Source organism: Haplochromis burtoni, unplaced genomic scaffold (genome assembly GCF_018398535.1).
Source record: "Haplochromis burtoni strain Fernald_Lab_line unplaced genomic scaffold, NCSU_Asbu1 Contig_603, whole genome shotgun sequence".
NCBI lineage: Eukaryota > Metazoa > Chordata > Actinopteri > Cichliformes > Cichlidae > Haplochromis > Haplochromis burtoni.
In genome coordinates this window covers 90,895-104,914 of record NW_024582964.1, presented here as the reverse complement: position 1 = coordinate 104,914, position 14,020 = coordinate 90,895, and the positions used below count along the sequence as shown (strand labels likewise).

The window sequence follows — 14,020 nt, the reverse complement described above, 5'->3', positions numbered from 1 at the left end:
ATCTTAAGAAAAGGGGATTGACAAGACTGTCTTCAGACGACAAGAAAAAATTCACTGGAAGCTTTGTTAGATACTGCCATGACTCATGAGGGGTGCTGAGTCAGAAGGATCCTGGGAAGAGAAGAACGACGAGTGGAAAGGATAAATAGATAAACAGCTGTAACCTCATCGACCTGTTCCTCACGTTTGCACCCCCGGGACCAGATTTCACATTCTTACCAGTACCTGAAGCAAGACGATCTAAAATAGACGTTGACTTTTATTTTTAAAGCCTTTTCTAAGCACAAGTTCTGCTAACTCCCACACAGCACAGTAGCCCTCTGGAGATATTTTGTCCCTGAAAGAGGGTCGGAGGAAAATCCACAAGAAAGTGTCGTGTCTCCTGAAGCCTGTCTCACAAAACAAAATGACCAAGTTAGCTGGATAACTGCACAGAACAAAACCTCAAACAGCTGTTTTGTTTGGTTACAGATTTGGTTGGTTACAGATTTTCCAAGCTGCTCTATCCAACTAACAAGATTCCTGTTTGCGAGTCAGAATCCAGATGCTGCAATCAACAGCGTCATCTAATCCATAGATACATTACTCGGTGGTCTATTTCTTGCAACTCAACTCTGACCTTTCCAAATAGGTGGCTTTAAAGTAGCGTTCCACCAATTTTGCACATGGAGTTCAGTTTACTCTGCATTAGAGGCAATTGTGCCAGATTCATCTCAGAAGTGTGTGTGTGTGTGTGTGTGTGTGTGTGTGTGTGTGTGTGGGGTGGGGCAAACGTTTAAATGGAAAACATTGAGGTGGTACTTAAATATAACGGAAAACCAAACAAAACCCGAGTCAAGCCAAGTTGAGGCACTGGTTAAAAGAAACTGTCCTTGAAAGTGGTGTGCAATAATTTATAAGTCATGTGACACTGTGGTTGATGAAAGAGAAATCCAATCGTCAATTGAATGTTTAGATTGAAAAAAAAAATGGAGCCACCCAATCAATCCACTGTCTTCTGTTTCTCTCATTCACAATTGTATGGCAAGTTGGCAGCTAACACAGGGTGAGAGGCGAGGTACACGCCCGACAGATGGCCGATCTGATGCTAACACAGAGAGACAAACAACCATTCGCACTCACATTAACACCTATGGGCAATTTAGAATCACCAGTTAACCTAACCCCACTAAGTGCATGTCTTTGAACTGTGGGAGGAAGCCGAGTACCTGGAGAGAACCCACACAGTCACTGGAAGAATGCCAACTACACATGCCAAATGCCACACCTCAGCTTATGAAGGAAAGAAATAAAGAAAGAAAGATAAGTTTTGTCACCTTTTATTTCATCTAATGTCTCAGAATGGATGCATTGGTGACAGCAACCTCCTGGCCTCCCTAGTTCTCAGGAGGCTGATCAGTGCTTAGGAAGTATTTCTTAGCCTTAGAAGACAGGTCCTAGTTGTGGCTTCTTCCTTTATCTTCACCTCTGCACCTGCCCGCACCATCTTGTGCCTCTTTAACTTTGTCTCCAAACTGCTCAAACCTGAACTGTCCCTCTAATGTACCTATTTCTGAATCTACTCCTAAGAGTGAGTGAAGGTCTAAAAGTTAAAGTCTAAAAGGCTCCGCGAGCTTTCAAATGGAAATTTTCAATACAACTGTCCTGTTTATTTGAACAGCGCTTATAACCCTGGGACATACGAGTATGTCTAACCAGAATTAAAGGGTCAGCTGCACATGCTTTGAATTAAGGCCCTTTAAAGGGGAGCTGCTCCACGGGGCATAATTAGGCAAAAGTCACGCATTAAAAGTTTTCTTCCTACAACGTTAAAAGCGAAACCACGACACAACTTTTAAAGAGTTAACTGCGGGCAGACAGGGAGGAGTGAGGATGTTTCATTATGTCAGCACTGACACACGAACGCCACGCCAGTGACTTTGATGTTTGTCGCATCAAACACGCATCCTAAAGGCTCCCCTGGTGCATTGAAAGAGGGCTTTTGCTTTTTCGTGCGTGCGTCTGTGTGTGTGAACGTCACGTTAATCACATCCTGGTTTCCTAGCAACATTGTGCTGGTAAAAAACGGACTGAAGTTTACAAGCCGTGAGTGTGTGCGTGATTGGTGAGAGCAAAGAGGGGGGACGGAGGTGTATTCCCAATCAGACAGCTGCTTGCGTGCTTTTGTGTCTGTATCCTGTCCATCACTACAGCAGAGAGAGAATAAATCACATGGCTGCTGACTTTGGGCGTGTGGGTAACGCCCAAAGTCAGCAGCCATGTGAGGAATAAACACCTCAGGGCAGTGAAAAACAATGATAAGAAGCATTATGAGCTACAATATATCTAAATCTACTTGCTGCTGATTATTTGAACCCAATAGTTCAATCACAGTGGGCACAAACATGGATAGCCATTTGCTTCTGAAATCACAAGGATCTCTCAACCCTATAAAATCTGCCTTTTAGCCCATACTTGACTGAATGTTCAAAGCGATGCAGGCAATAGATGGACGAATTATTGCCATTAATGGACTGTGCATTATCTGAGTTTGTACATCAGTAGGTAGTACATGAGCGTAGAAAATTGGGCTTAATAAGTCCAACCGCAGCACTTCCCCCTTGAGCTGGAAGAGCTTAAGTCCAAGGCTGCAGCTAACAATCGCTGCGCTTTTATTCCTAATTTATTCAATTATTCTACACAAAAAAGGTCCTTAGGTCTGCGAATTGATGAAAAACATCCCTGTTATTACTTCCTGAAGGCTGAGGTGACATCTCAAAATATCTTGTTTTGTCCCATCAACAGGCCCCCAACTCCTCAAAAGTCAGAAAAAAACAGTTAAAAGCAGGAAATCCTAACATTTTTTGGTTTTTATCTGACTGCAGTGAAGCAAAAAGCAAATGCCTAATCAGTTAATCGCATTTTTCCACGCCACGGCATCACTGTAATAGACGTCTCTTTAGCAAGCGTAACTGCCATAGAAGTGATGATAATGATAATGTAGCTGGATAAAAACCTCCACTGGCAGTGCGAGGACCCCACCCCAAACAGCTCATTAGTCCCACTTCAGTATTTTTTTCCATGCTGCCCCGACTCCTGCATGATCTCACACTCATTACGGCTCAGCTACCTGTGAAAAATATCATTCGCCGCTAATGTTGCTGATTAGCAACGTGAGCCTGAAATGTTTTAGGAAATCAACGAGCGCACAAAAGGCATCAGGAGGAAGACAGGAATCCAGTTTTGGGGGTGGATCCGACATTTACCTATGCCACACATCCTGCCTATCAGAAAGAGGCCTCTCCTTAATGAGGCCAGTCCTGCTGCTCGCCTGAGTCTCGTTAAGCCTCCTGCCCTCGTTAAGTCCTCTAACACTGTTTTTTTTAATGAATACCAGAAGCTCTTAGCTGTTAGCCAATGCATAAGAAAATGGTCCTGAACACGGAGAGGCCACTGTGATATTTCCACTGACATCACAGTGACACACTTGTCTAAATGTAAATGTAAGGTTTAGGACAAGTAAAACCAATTGTTTCACTCTCCACATTTTGGAATTTCGTTGAATGTTGTTAATTAAAAAAAAAGAAAGAAAGCTTTAAAGGTCTTCCTGTGTGGGTAAATTGCTGTAAGCTCAGGTAAGAAATCCGGCGTTAATGACCAAATGGCTCCTGGCAGTCACCACGGGGGGTTAATGGAGGCGAGGTGGTTGCTGTGTTTGATCTCAGCGGGGCAGCAGTAGCATTAAAACATTCAATGGATCAGCGCAAAAAGGAGCTGCAGTAAAACACGCAGCTTCTCTTTAACCGAATAAGAGGCACAACAACAACAACAAAGACCACACGCTGAGAGGAAGAAAGAAAGTTTAAAATGACCACAGACAATCTGTACGCTGTTGTGTTCTGCTGGAAGCAGTGTGAGTCCTGCAGTAACAACAAAGCAAGGCAGCCAAGTGACCCTTGAAGACCTCCAGAAACCACCAAACCACATTTGATCACTACTGATTTTAAGCAGCAGAGCCTTCAACTTTCAGGCCCCTCTTCTATGGAACCAGCTCCCAGTTTAGATTCAGGAGACAGACACCGTCTCTACTTTTAAGATTAGGCTTAAAACTTTCCTTTTTGACAAAGCTTGTAGTTAGGGCTGGATCAGGTGACCCTGAATCCTCCCTTATTGATGTTCCAATAGCCCTAAGCTGCTGGAGACTTCCCATGATGCATTGAGTGGTTCTTCTTCACTCACCTCTTTTAACTCTCTCTGTGTTTATAAGTTAATCATTAGTTATTATTAATCTCTGCCTCTCTGTCCACCACAGCCATTCAGATAAACAATTAAATGACAGAAAAAATGATATTTTTTCACCGTGGGCTACATAAATTTTGAATTTTTACACTGTGTTCACAGTGCAATAAATAAATAAATAAAACAGGACATTTTTGTGAATTAACAGTCTGGGCAGTCAGCTGCCAAAACTTTGGCTGTAATTTTACACATTTATTTCTTACAGTTTAAGCCCAAACAGTCGTGCTGACAGATTTCTTTTGTTTACTACAGCAGCATTTCTTTATCACAAAAACTAAAAATGTGCTGGTGAAATCGCACTTCTGTTTCTTACATTGAGATAACTGGGAGATTAAATTGAAGTTAAACTTCTTTACACTGATAGAGAGGGCAGTTTCCCCAGTGTGCCTCACCTAAAATCAAAGTGGGCCGTGATGTAAAATGAGTTTGAGGTGACTGCTGTTGCAATTTGGTGCTATATAAATAAAATAGGATTGAACTGACATGATTTGTTGGGAACCGCCCAAATAGGAGGACATCATAATCTTTTATTGTTACAGTGATACGTTGCTGTTGTAGACTGAGGCTAAGTAAGCACTAACTGATTTCTTGATTTCCATATAAACCGTAATGACCTTCCATCTATTGTGTGCTGTGTTCACTGTATGTGATGGGTACTTTAAGACAAAAGTGGCCTGGATGCAGTTCATCAGGCTAATATCTGATCTCACTTTTATCAACCACTGTGCAATTCAAGCAATGCAACATGGGTGATACTTGCTGGGGCAATAGGGGCAACTTTTTCTGGGTGTTTATCAGGACGCTTCTCGTATAAACAGCCCAGCAGTGGGTGTCAAATAAGTCTGATCTTGTCTGTGAGTGCTACATGATCCTTGCATCCACTGTTTTACCCATCATTGTAATTCTAATTGGACAGGACCTTCTTGTCCAACAAAGCACACTAAGATCCACAAATCCCTTCATTCAGAACTGACGTGCTTTCTGAAAGGTCAAGAACGTCTAACACCTCTTGGTGCCTAATTAACCTGACTCATCGTGACAAACAAGCAGCTGCTCTACTGCCGTGCTCTCGTTTGAAGCTGGAAAGGCCTGCAAGGATGTGCGCATCTTTGGCAAGGCTGCAAGGATTAGAGTTTGATTCTGGGAACTGAGATACTAGGATTTATGACCAAGACTTGCCGTCTCAGAAACATTTTAGCATGCACGCTAAATGGCCTGGAATCTCACAAGACATGTGCTGTGACCACATGTGCATTTTTTTTATTATTATTATTATCAAAGTCCCCTTCTCCAAACTGCATAAGCAATACCACACAGCAATGGAACTGTGCGCAGAAGTCCAACCCTGAAAAGTCATTCATGCAGCGATACCGCAGAACTTCTCAGATGCAGCAGTCTTGTCAAAACACTGCTACATGCCAATATGACAGCTAATAGTCCAGGAGTGCCACAACTTATCTGTCATTGTGAAAAAGTGTCAAATCTAGAAGTGAAAATTAAGCATTCAACAAGTGGCCTAATCTGACATGCAGCTCTTTATTCAACAGGCACAGCACTGTGCATAAAACAGAGCCTAATATAGTAGCTAATGCTAAAAAAAAACTTCTTAAAAGCTTCTTAAACCGCTGAGACAACATGTACAACCAGCTGCATGCAAGACAGTTTTCTTTCACCGCCGCTGCACACAGTAAAACCCCTTTTGGTCATCCTCTCCAGTATAACCACGTTAAGGTTAAAAGGAAATGCTGGAAAACAGGGACTAAATCCGTTTTATGATTATTTATAACACATTGCTGGGTTTGCCATTTGCTTGCCAGAGACGCTTTGGAGAACTTTTTAAGATTCATGCAAAAGCAGAGAAGAAGACAAGATGTTGTCGTCCTAAAAGAAAAGCAAAGCAACATTAACATAGTCTTGCAGCGTCTTATTTTTGTGCCAGTGTACGAGCGGAAAAGGCATGTTAGGGCACAGTTGGTTAAGCGATATTGTATCATTTCCCCTTAAAACTTTCGAACGCTGCCTCTAGAGTGAAATATTAAGGCAACATGCAGCAGATGCGGGTTGTAAAATGCATGCATGCACATGTCCAATAACAAATGCATACAACGTGGGTTTGTCAATGTGTGTGTGTGCGCACCATATGTGAACTGATAGTGCTCCAACTGCACAGTGAAGAAATAAAGAAAAGAATATCCACAAAGTACCATGAAATCACAACTAAGCAATTTTTTTAATTGTGCAATATCAAATATTTAATGCTGTATTTCTTTTCCATTTTCCTGTTTGGGTTTGAATCACTGTGCAGATATTCATATTTTGTTTGAAGTTTGGACCGACCGGAGTGACTGTCACTGTAAACTGATTTATTCAGCCTGATATGACTTCATCCTTTGTCCCCCTCTCTTTCTCTCTCTCGGGAGCAAAGTATTATCTGTCCATCAAGGATTGTGCTTTTTTTTTCAAGAAATTGTGGCATTTTGGCAGTGCAGATAATTTGATATTTATATGAATGAAGTGGATTTTATTGGATTACAGGAGACAGAGAAGCAAAAGAAGATAAACAGGCATCAGAGAGACAGAGAAAAGGAGAGAGAACGAGAGAGATAACCTGACAGAAGAGAGAGAGAGAGAGTTTCCGCTGGCTCCGGCTAAAGCTGCAGATTTAAAACCATACGCTTGTCATAGTGTTGTGTGCGTCTGTGTGTGTGTGTGCGTGTGTGTGTCTATGTGTGTGTGTGTCTGTGTGTGTTAGGTGGGCAGGGCTTAGCTGGAGGAAAGCTGCTCATACTGGGTTCATACAGCAGGATCCCCGGGACAAACGGAGAACAGACAGCACCCAGACAGACGGCGCGAGAGCGAGACAGGTAGAGACGCAGACAGGGAGGGTAGGGATAATGAGGAAGATGAGTCAGGAATAGACAGAGGAAGGTGAAGAAAGCAGGACTCGGAATATGCAACATTTCTCCTCAACTTGCACACAAAGTGCAAGTGGATCGTTAAGCCATTGATTATATATGACAGGATTGAGCCAATCGAAGTGCACGACAGTTGACAGGCAGCAGAGAGGGTCAGGCTGCCTGCTAAGTGTTATATCAGGCAGAAACCTGAGCCAACCAGATAACCAGGGGACAGCCAGCGTGATAAAGAGCCAGACTAAACATCAGCAGGAGAGCTTTGCTTGGCTCTGAGCGGTTTAAAAAGAAGCCAAGGCTAAGAAATAATGAAAAGATCAAACTTACCAGAGTCTTGGTCCATTTTGACTGACAGGGCTGGGCTCTGGGGGGCTGAGTCTTCACTCAAGGAGTAGCTGTGCTCTGCTTGAATATCTGTGAGATTAACAAGGCCGTCTCACAAGGATGGAAAATGTAGCAGTGCAAGCTCTGTGTGTGCATATTTGAGAGCTTTCTCATCTTCTGAGTCAATTGTTTTCAGTTCCAATTTTTAAAAATATTTCAGTCACACTCTCTGTCATGTAAATACAGAGTTATAACATGACAGCACGATTACAGAAGGAAGCCACAAAGCCAGTTCAGTGCCCGACACCTCATGAATGAGCGGTGTCACTGCAGTGCTCTTCCGGTCTCTTGGCTGCATCAGTGATAGCTATTAAGACATATTTTGTCATTAAGGCCTTAATCGATGATGATCATGAGAGCACGGGTTCCTCATGAATGCTGCCCCTCAATATTCATGATTTTCTTTAATTAGACAGAAAAATCTGCTGGGAACTTCATGATGTCCAAGATTTAAGACTCTCACAATTACTCCCAGTGCTGTGCATAAGTCTCGAGCTACCTATCATTTCTTTATAGTTTGCTTCCAAGGAGCGATAGTTCTCCAAGGTCTTTCAACAATTTCCCTTTGGCTCCCTTTTGACCTATTATCAGTCCAGTCATGACTATTGTCACAGGAATGTTTTGTTTATTAAGCCATGTAACAACTCAAAGGATGAACCAGTGTTGATCCTACAAATAAAAAAAAATGTAGCAAAGAACCCATTTTAAATCGTATCTTTAGGCACTTTGTTGCTCGGAGACTATCACAAAAACACATCATTTGTTCCCATTTCTTCATAGTTAAATCTATGAAGAATGTCAACAATAACACAGGATTAAAAAAGTATTGTTGCACCAACAAGCTGATTCCCAAAGAGGTATTAGCTGAAAATTTGCCATATCTCAACATGAAGTTGAGTGTATTTTTAAAATCTTGAGGAAATAATTGAGAACAAAAGAAGAAGAAGCAGACCTAAAAGAAATCACTTTGGATGAACAGTATCTGCAACTCATGTCCGTAGGAAACAGGAAAAATCCAGCAAAGACCTGACACAGGACCTGAGAGATGATACTGAACTTTTAGGTGATCAGCTATTGTTCAGCGAAGGCTCATTACAAATTGTCTCAGTGGAAGGATAACAAGGAAGTCATTCTTAAGAAAGAGAAATGAGGAGAAAAGGCTGACATATGCCAAATTACACAAGAACTGGACTGAAAATCAGTGGCAACAGGTCTGATGGAGTGATGAATTCAAATGTGGTTAGAATCATTGTCAGGATATGTGGAAGAGGTTATGAGAGAGGTACAACAGTGAGTGTCTACAGTCATCTGTAAAACACGGTGGAGGCCCTATCGTGGTTTGGGGCTGAATTTCAACCAGTGGTGCTGGAGTTCCTGCCGAAACTGATGCAATTATGACCACAGAAATGCACCATCAGATTGTGATTCACAATGCAATACCATCTGAAAAGCAACTAATCAGGAACAGCTTCATTGTTCAGTATGACAATGATGCAAAACACACTATCAATGCAGTAAAAGCATACAGTACCAGTCATGGATTGACCTCCCCAGAGCTCAGGCCTCAACATTACTGAAACTGTGTGGGAACATCTTGACAGAGGACAGAGGAAAAGGCAGCCAACGTTCAAAGAAGAGGTTTGAATGTCCTTCAACAAGCCTTGAGAACTATTCCTGAAGACTACTTAAAGAAATTAAAGGAAAGCTGACTAAAAGAGTTCAGAATAAAGGTGGTCATGCCAAATAGTGACTACCAAACTCATTAGAATGAACTTTTCCAGAGTACTAAAAGTACTATTTTCTGGATAAATGTATGCATTCATGATGCTATGTACATATCCACATGTAGTACATATACATATGTCCATACATAGTGAGAGTGCTGTTAAGACTTTAATGTAAAAGTGACTCAGGCGTTCTTGAGACATGATAATAACACAACATCCTGCTTTTTGTCCTTTCTTCTAATCATTCTAATGACTTTGTGACTATGGCAACGACTAACAGTGACACTCATTTGTCTCAAGTGATGAGCTGATGACAGCTTCCACAGGCTGTGAGCGCCTATATTGCAATAACTTTGAGCTGATAAACAAGATCCAGTAACAAGCGAGTTTAATCTGTTCCGTTCTGCAGGCAGGAGTTCTGGAAGTCAGACTTTGGCAACAAAAGCTGGCTCTCATATCATGAAATTTGAACTCTTGGGCACAGAAGGAGCCAGCGCTGATGTCAGAGAAGGCTTTTGATTCAACCCAAGTAATGAGACTGGGGACTTTTCTCCCCAAAGGTTGGCTAAAGCCGGGTATGCAATGATATGATTGCCACAGTTGAGCTAGTTCTGACCTTTAGACAGGTTTGAACGGTGAACTTCTTACAGTGGCTTTTCCCATAACCACAGATGTGACTGGTTCCAACTTTCTAACTTGTGCCCAGCAATTCTGGCCCTAGCGCCAGTCATTTGGTGAAAATGCATGAAACTGGTTCTAGAGTAGGCACCAGCATTGGTGCTTCATTGGTGAAAAAGAGGTAAATGTACAGTTCTGGGCTGCCCTCAATGAACAAAGACCAACAAAAAAAGAACTGCGGTGCTCTCTTGAGTCGCGGCTCCAGACATCTGTTATTACTGCGCCAAAGAAGAGTACACAGAATGGAAACACACAGCAAATGAATTGCAGCAACTGGCCTTAGCTTACAGTTCAATAGCTATTGTCATCATACCAGCATACGTAAGTCCAACCTGGTGCTGTACCCATGTGTATTCGATCCAAGGATCAATCAGTGCTCCTGGCATTACTGGTGATTACGGAAAACAAGTGAGAACTAAACAACTAAAAGGGATGATACGGAGCAAAAAAAGCCCAGCCATAAGGAGCTGTGTGTGGGTGGGTGTGACAGGTGGATTTGGATTATCTCTCATAATAAAACAAGAGGAGCTCACCTGGGCTGCTGTCCATGTCAATGTGTAAAAATGAAGGTCTTTCTGCCAGTAGGGGTCGCTCTAATACATGGTCGTCGAAGAAACTGTTAAATAATTCACTGCTGAAGTCGTCCATCTGGTCACCCGAGAAAGGCTGGAAAACATATACAGAAACAGACACAGACAAAGGAGTATTTAGCTGACGTTACTTTATAAAACCACTCTGGTACAATGAACCTCATGCAATTCAACGTTCAATGAAAAGCACAAGGATAAAGACAAGGGAAGATGGGCTCAAGGTATGGCGCTCAAATGCTTTTCTTTCTCCAACCAACAGTGCAAATCTGAAAACATCCAGCTTTCAGTGATATAAAAAAGACGAAAGTGGCAACCTTAGATAAGCTGGGACAAGAAAATAGCTGGAAAATTACTTCATTTTCTGCAAATCGACTCATCAAATAATGGACCTATAGTTTCAGTTCTACGACAGACTTATCTCTCAGTGTCAGAAACAAGACAACATAGGCTGTGTTGATGACACGAAGAGTCAGTCAATGGGAAACAGCATTGACAGATTAATCCTCTAGTCTGGATGAATGAGTCACTGAGCAGAGAGAGACGGTGTTCTGGAAGCAAGGGACAGCACGGTGCTCTGATTTCACTGGTTTATGCACACATAAATACGCACACACACACACACGATATGAGTCACCCTGGTCTTCAGAAAACATGGGAAAAGCTGAACCAAAGCCTATGCGCACATACACATGGGTTGGTTGGAAACCCATCAACACACTGCTTGGAGGCTCTTCAGACACAGTGACAGAAATAACTTGATTTAATTAGCAAGAAACACAAAAGTTGATTTACATGTTTTATTCCTGGAAATTAGCTTAAGCAAGGCTCCCAGAACTGCCAGAAGTGTCACAACAGATAAAATCAGTCCAGGAGCAACAATAAAGACATGATTGGGACAATAAATACAAGGCTTACCTCAATATTTCAAATACTAACAATGGATCATATGCACGGAGGGAAAGGCCTTGTAAGAACTGTAAGAAACCGACTGAGGGCTACCAACGGAGCTGACATAAACACTAAGTTTTAGAGCACATTTTAAATTTGATAGGTAAACATTACTTTCTAAGCATTCCTGTTATGATTAGATTCCCGTGTCTGTCTATTATGGGGGAATTTTTTTCCCCCTGTGAATTAATACTATCAGATAGAGCTCACATGAGCAATTTACTTTTAACAGATTTAACCTCTTCAAAAGTATATCTGACTTTTATTAATTGGCTTTATTCAAATGTTGCTGAATGTATCCATCAAAAACATTAAAAAAAAAAAACTCTGCAGAGCTCGCTTAATAACCATGACTGCATTTGAAAGTGGATGAAGTGTATTGAATGTCTGTGAAGGTTCTCAGTCATCCAGGTCATCGTAGTCAAAGGAGCTTGCAAAGAAAAGCGTCTGGACTTCTTTAAGTTGCTTGAAGACGTTTCACCTCTCATCCGAGAAGCTTCTTCAGTTCTGAGCAATGTGGATCCTCCATGCATATACAGCATGACTGTAACAGACTGTAGCTCATGTATGCTGTACAGTGCAGCGAGGAATGCCCAGACCTCTACATTGGAGAGACCAAACAGCCACTTCACAAGCGCATGGCACAACACAGAAGAGCCACCTCCACAGGACAAGACTCAGCAGTCCATCTGCATCTTAAGGATAAAGGACACTCTTTCGAGGATGCCAATGTTCACATTTTGGACAGAGAGGACAGATGGTTTGAAAGAGGAGTGAAAGAAGCATCTATGTCCACTGTGAGCGACCATCTTTGAACAGAGGCGGGGTTTACGACACCAACTCTCTGCCATCTATAATCCAGTTCTGAGATCCCTTCCCAGACGCCTTAACGCCCACTCACATCCTGGGCCATCTGACCTCAGGAATTCGCATGATAAGGTGGGGCCAGGTTTCACAATGAACTCACCCGAAACTCTGGCTGATTGGGACCCACACCCAGTTTCACACCTTGGCTCAGGCGATTAGAGGATCATCAGGGGGTCCTTTTGTCCCTCTGTGGGGGGATACTCCCACTAGGTTTATATCTGGGACTCTCCACCATTTGACCTTAGAACTGAAGAAGCTTCTCGGATGAGAGGTGAAACGTCTTCAAGCAACTTAAAGAAGTCCAGACGCTTTTCTTTGCAAGCTCCTTTGACTACTGTATGACCGGTATGTACTTGATGAGGACATCCTCCTTCAGGATTTTCTGGTAAAGCGCAGAATTCGTGGTTGCATCAATTACAGCAAGTCATCCGGAAGCAGCAAAGCAGCTGCAGACGATCACACTACCACCACCATGTTTAACTGTTGTTATGGTGTTCCTTTTATGAAATGCTGTGTTAGTTTTATGCAGACGTTACGGGACTCAAACCTTTCAAAAAGTCCAACTTTTGAATCATCAGAATAGTCCCTCAGACGATCAGGATTTTTTTCAAGATGAATCATGAACTTTGACCTTAACTGATGCAAGTGAGACCTGCAGTTCCTTAGATCTTGTTCTGGGTTCTTTTGTGACCTCCTGGATGAGTCGTCGATGCACTCTTGAAGTCATTTTTGTTAAGCAGTCATCTCCTGGGAAGGTTCACCACCGATCCAGGTATTCTCCATTTGTGGATAATGGCTGTCACTGTGGTTCACTGGAGTCCCAAAGCCATAGAAATTACTTTATAACCCTTTTCAGAATGATAGATGTCAATAACTTTGTTTCTTATCTGTTTCTTTAGATCAAGCCTATTTCACTTTATCAGACATGTTGTATTTAAATGATTTCGTGACTCAAGAGGACTGGCAGCAATCAGGACGGAGTGTGACTGGTGACATTAAACTCAAGTTTCTAAGAAAAATGTGGTTAATAACTGTTAATTCATGATTTAACAATGAGGGAAATTACTTTTTTCACAGGGGGACAGTTAGGTTTGCAAGTAGGGAGGAAGGTTCGGGATTTGGAGGTTCAGCAGACATGCAGCAGATGTACAGGTGCAAATGAAAATTTTAAAGATCTCTGCTACACTGAGGTGCTCCGGGTGGCCTTGACAGTAAGCCAGGAAATAGTCCTGCACACAACGGCAACTGTAATTATATGTATTTCTGTCCTATATCAACACATGCATCTTTTAAACCCACCTACGCATGTGTGAGTCATGGTCCGCTGGAGTAAAAAAAAAAAAAGATAAAAGGAAGTCCATGAACCAGATCAATTTTTGTACCTGAACCTCAAGGCTCACTGAACCTCCAGGCAAAAAAGAAGTGTGTACATACGCAAGAACCCGAATGATATATAGCTCACGCTATGATATGAAAAGTTTAGTTAGTTCCAAATCAGCGTGCAAACAACAGCGCAGTTTGTCCAGGACAGTGGCTCCATCAAATAAAAAGCTTTCTGTTCCATATTCACATTCTCAATGTCGCTCTCTTTTAATCTTGTGTTTTGAATTCATCCATACTTTCACTTCCTTTACTA

General features: G+C 42.1%; 1 protein-coding gene across 2 annotated transcripts in view; it reads right to left on the bottom strand.

Moving 5' to 3' along the window:
* creb3l1 (cAMP responsive element binding protein 3-like 1) overlaps nt 1-14,020 on the bottom strand; it is a 46,712-nt gene that overhangs the window by 12,341 nt on the left and 20,351 nt on the right. The window contains exons 2-3 of one of the 2 annotated variants that reach the window (XM_005948719.2): nt 10,513-10,645; nt 7,518-7,604 (exon numbers count right to left, since the gene is read on the bottom strand). In XM_005948719.2, coding sequence (XP_005948781.1) covers nt 7,518-7,604; nt 10,513-10,645 — 220 coding nt within the window. The remainder of the gene's footprint in view (nt 1-7,517; nt 7,605-10,512; nt 10,646-14,020) is intronic. The other variant, XM_005948720.3, reaches the window with a different exon arrangement.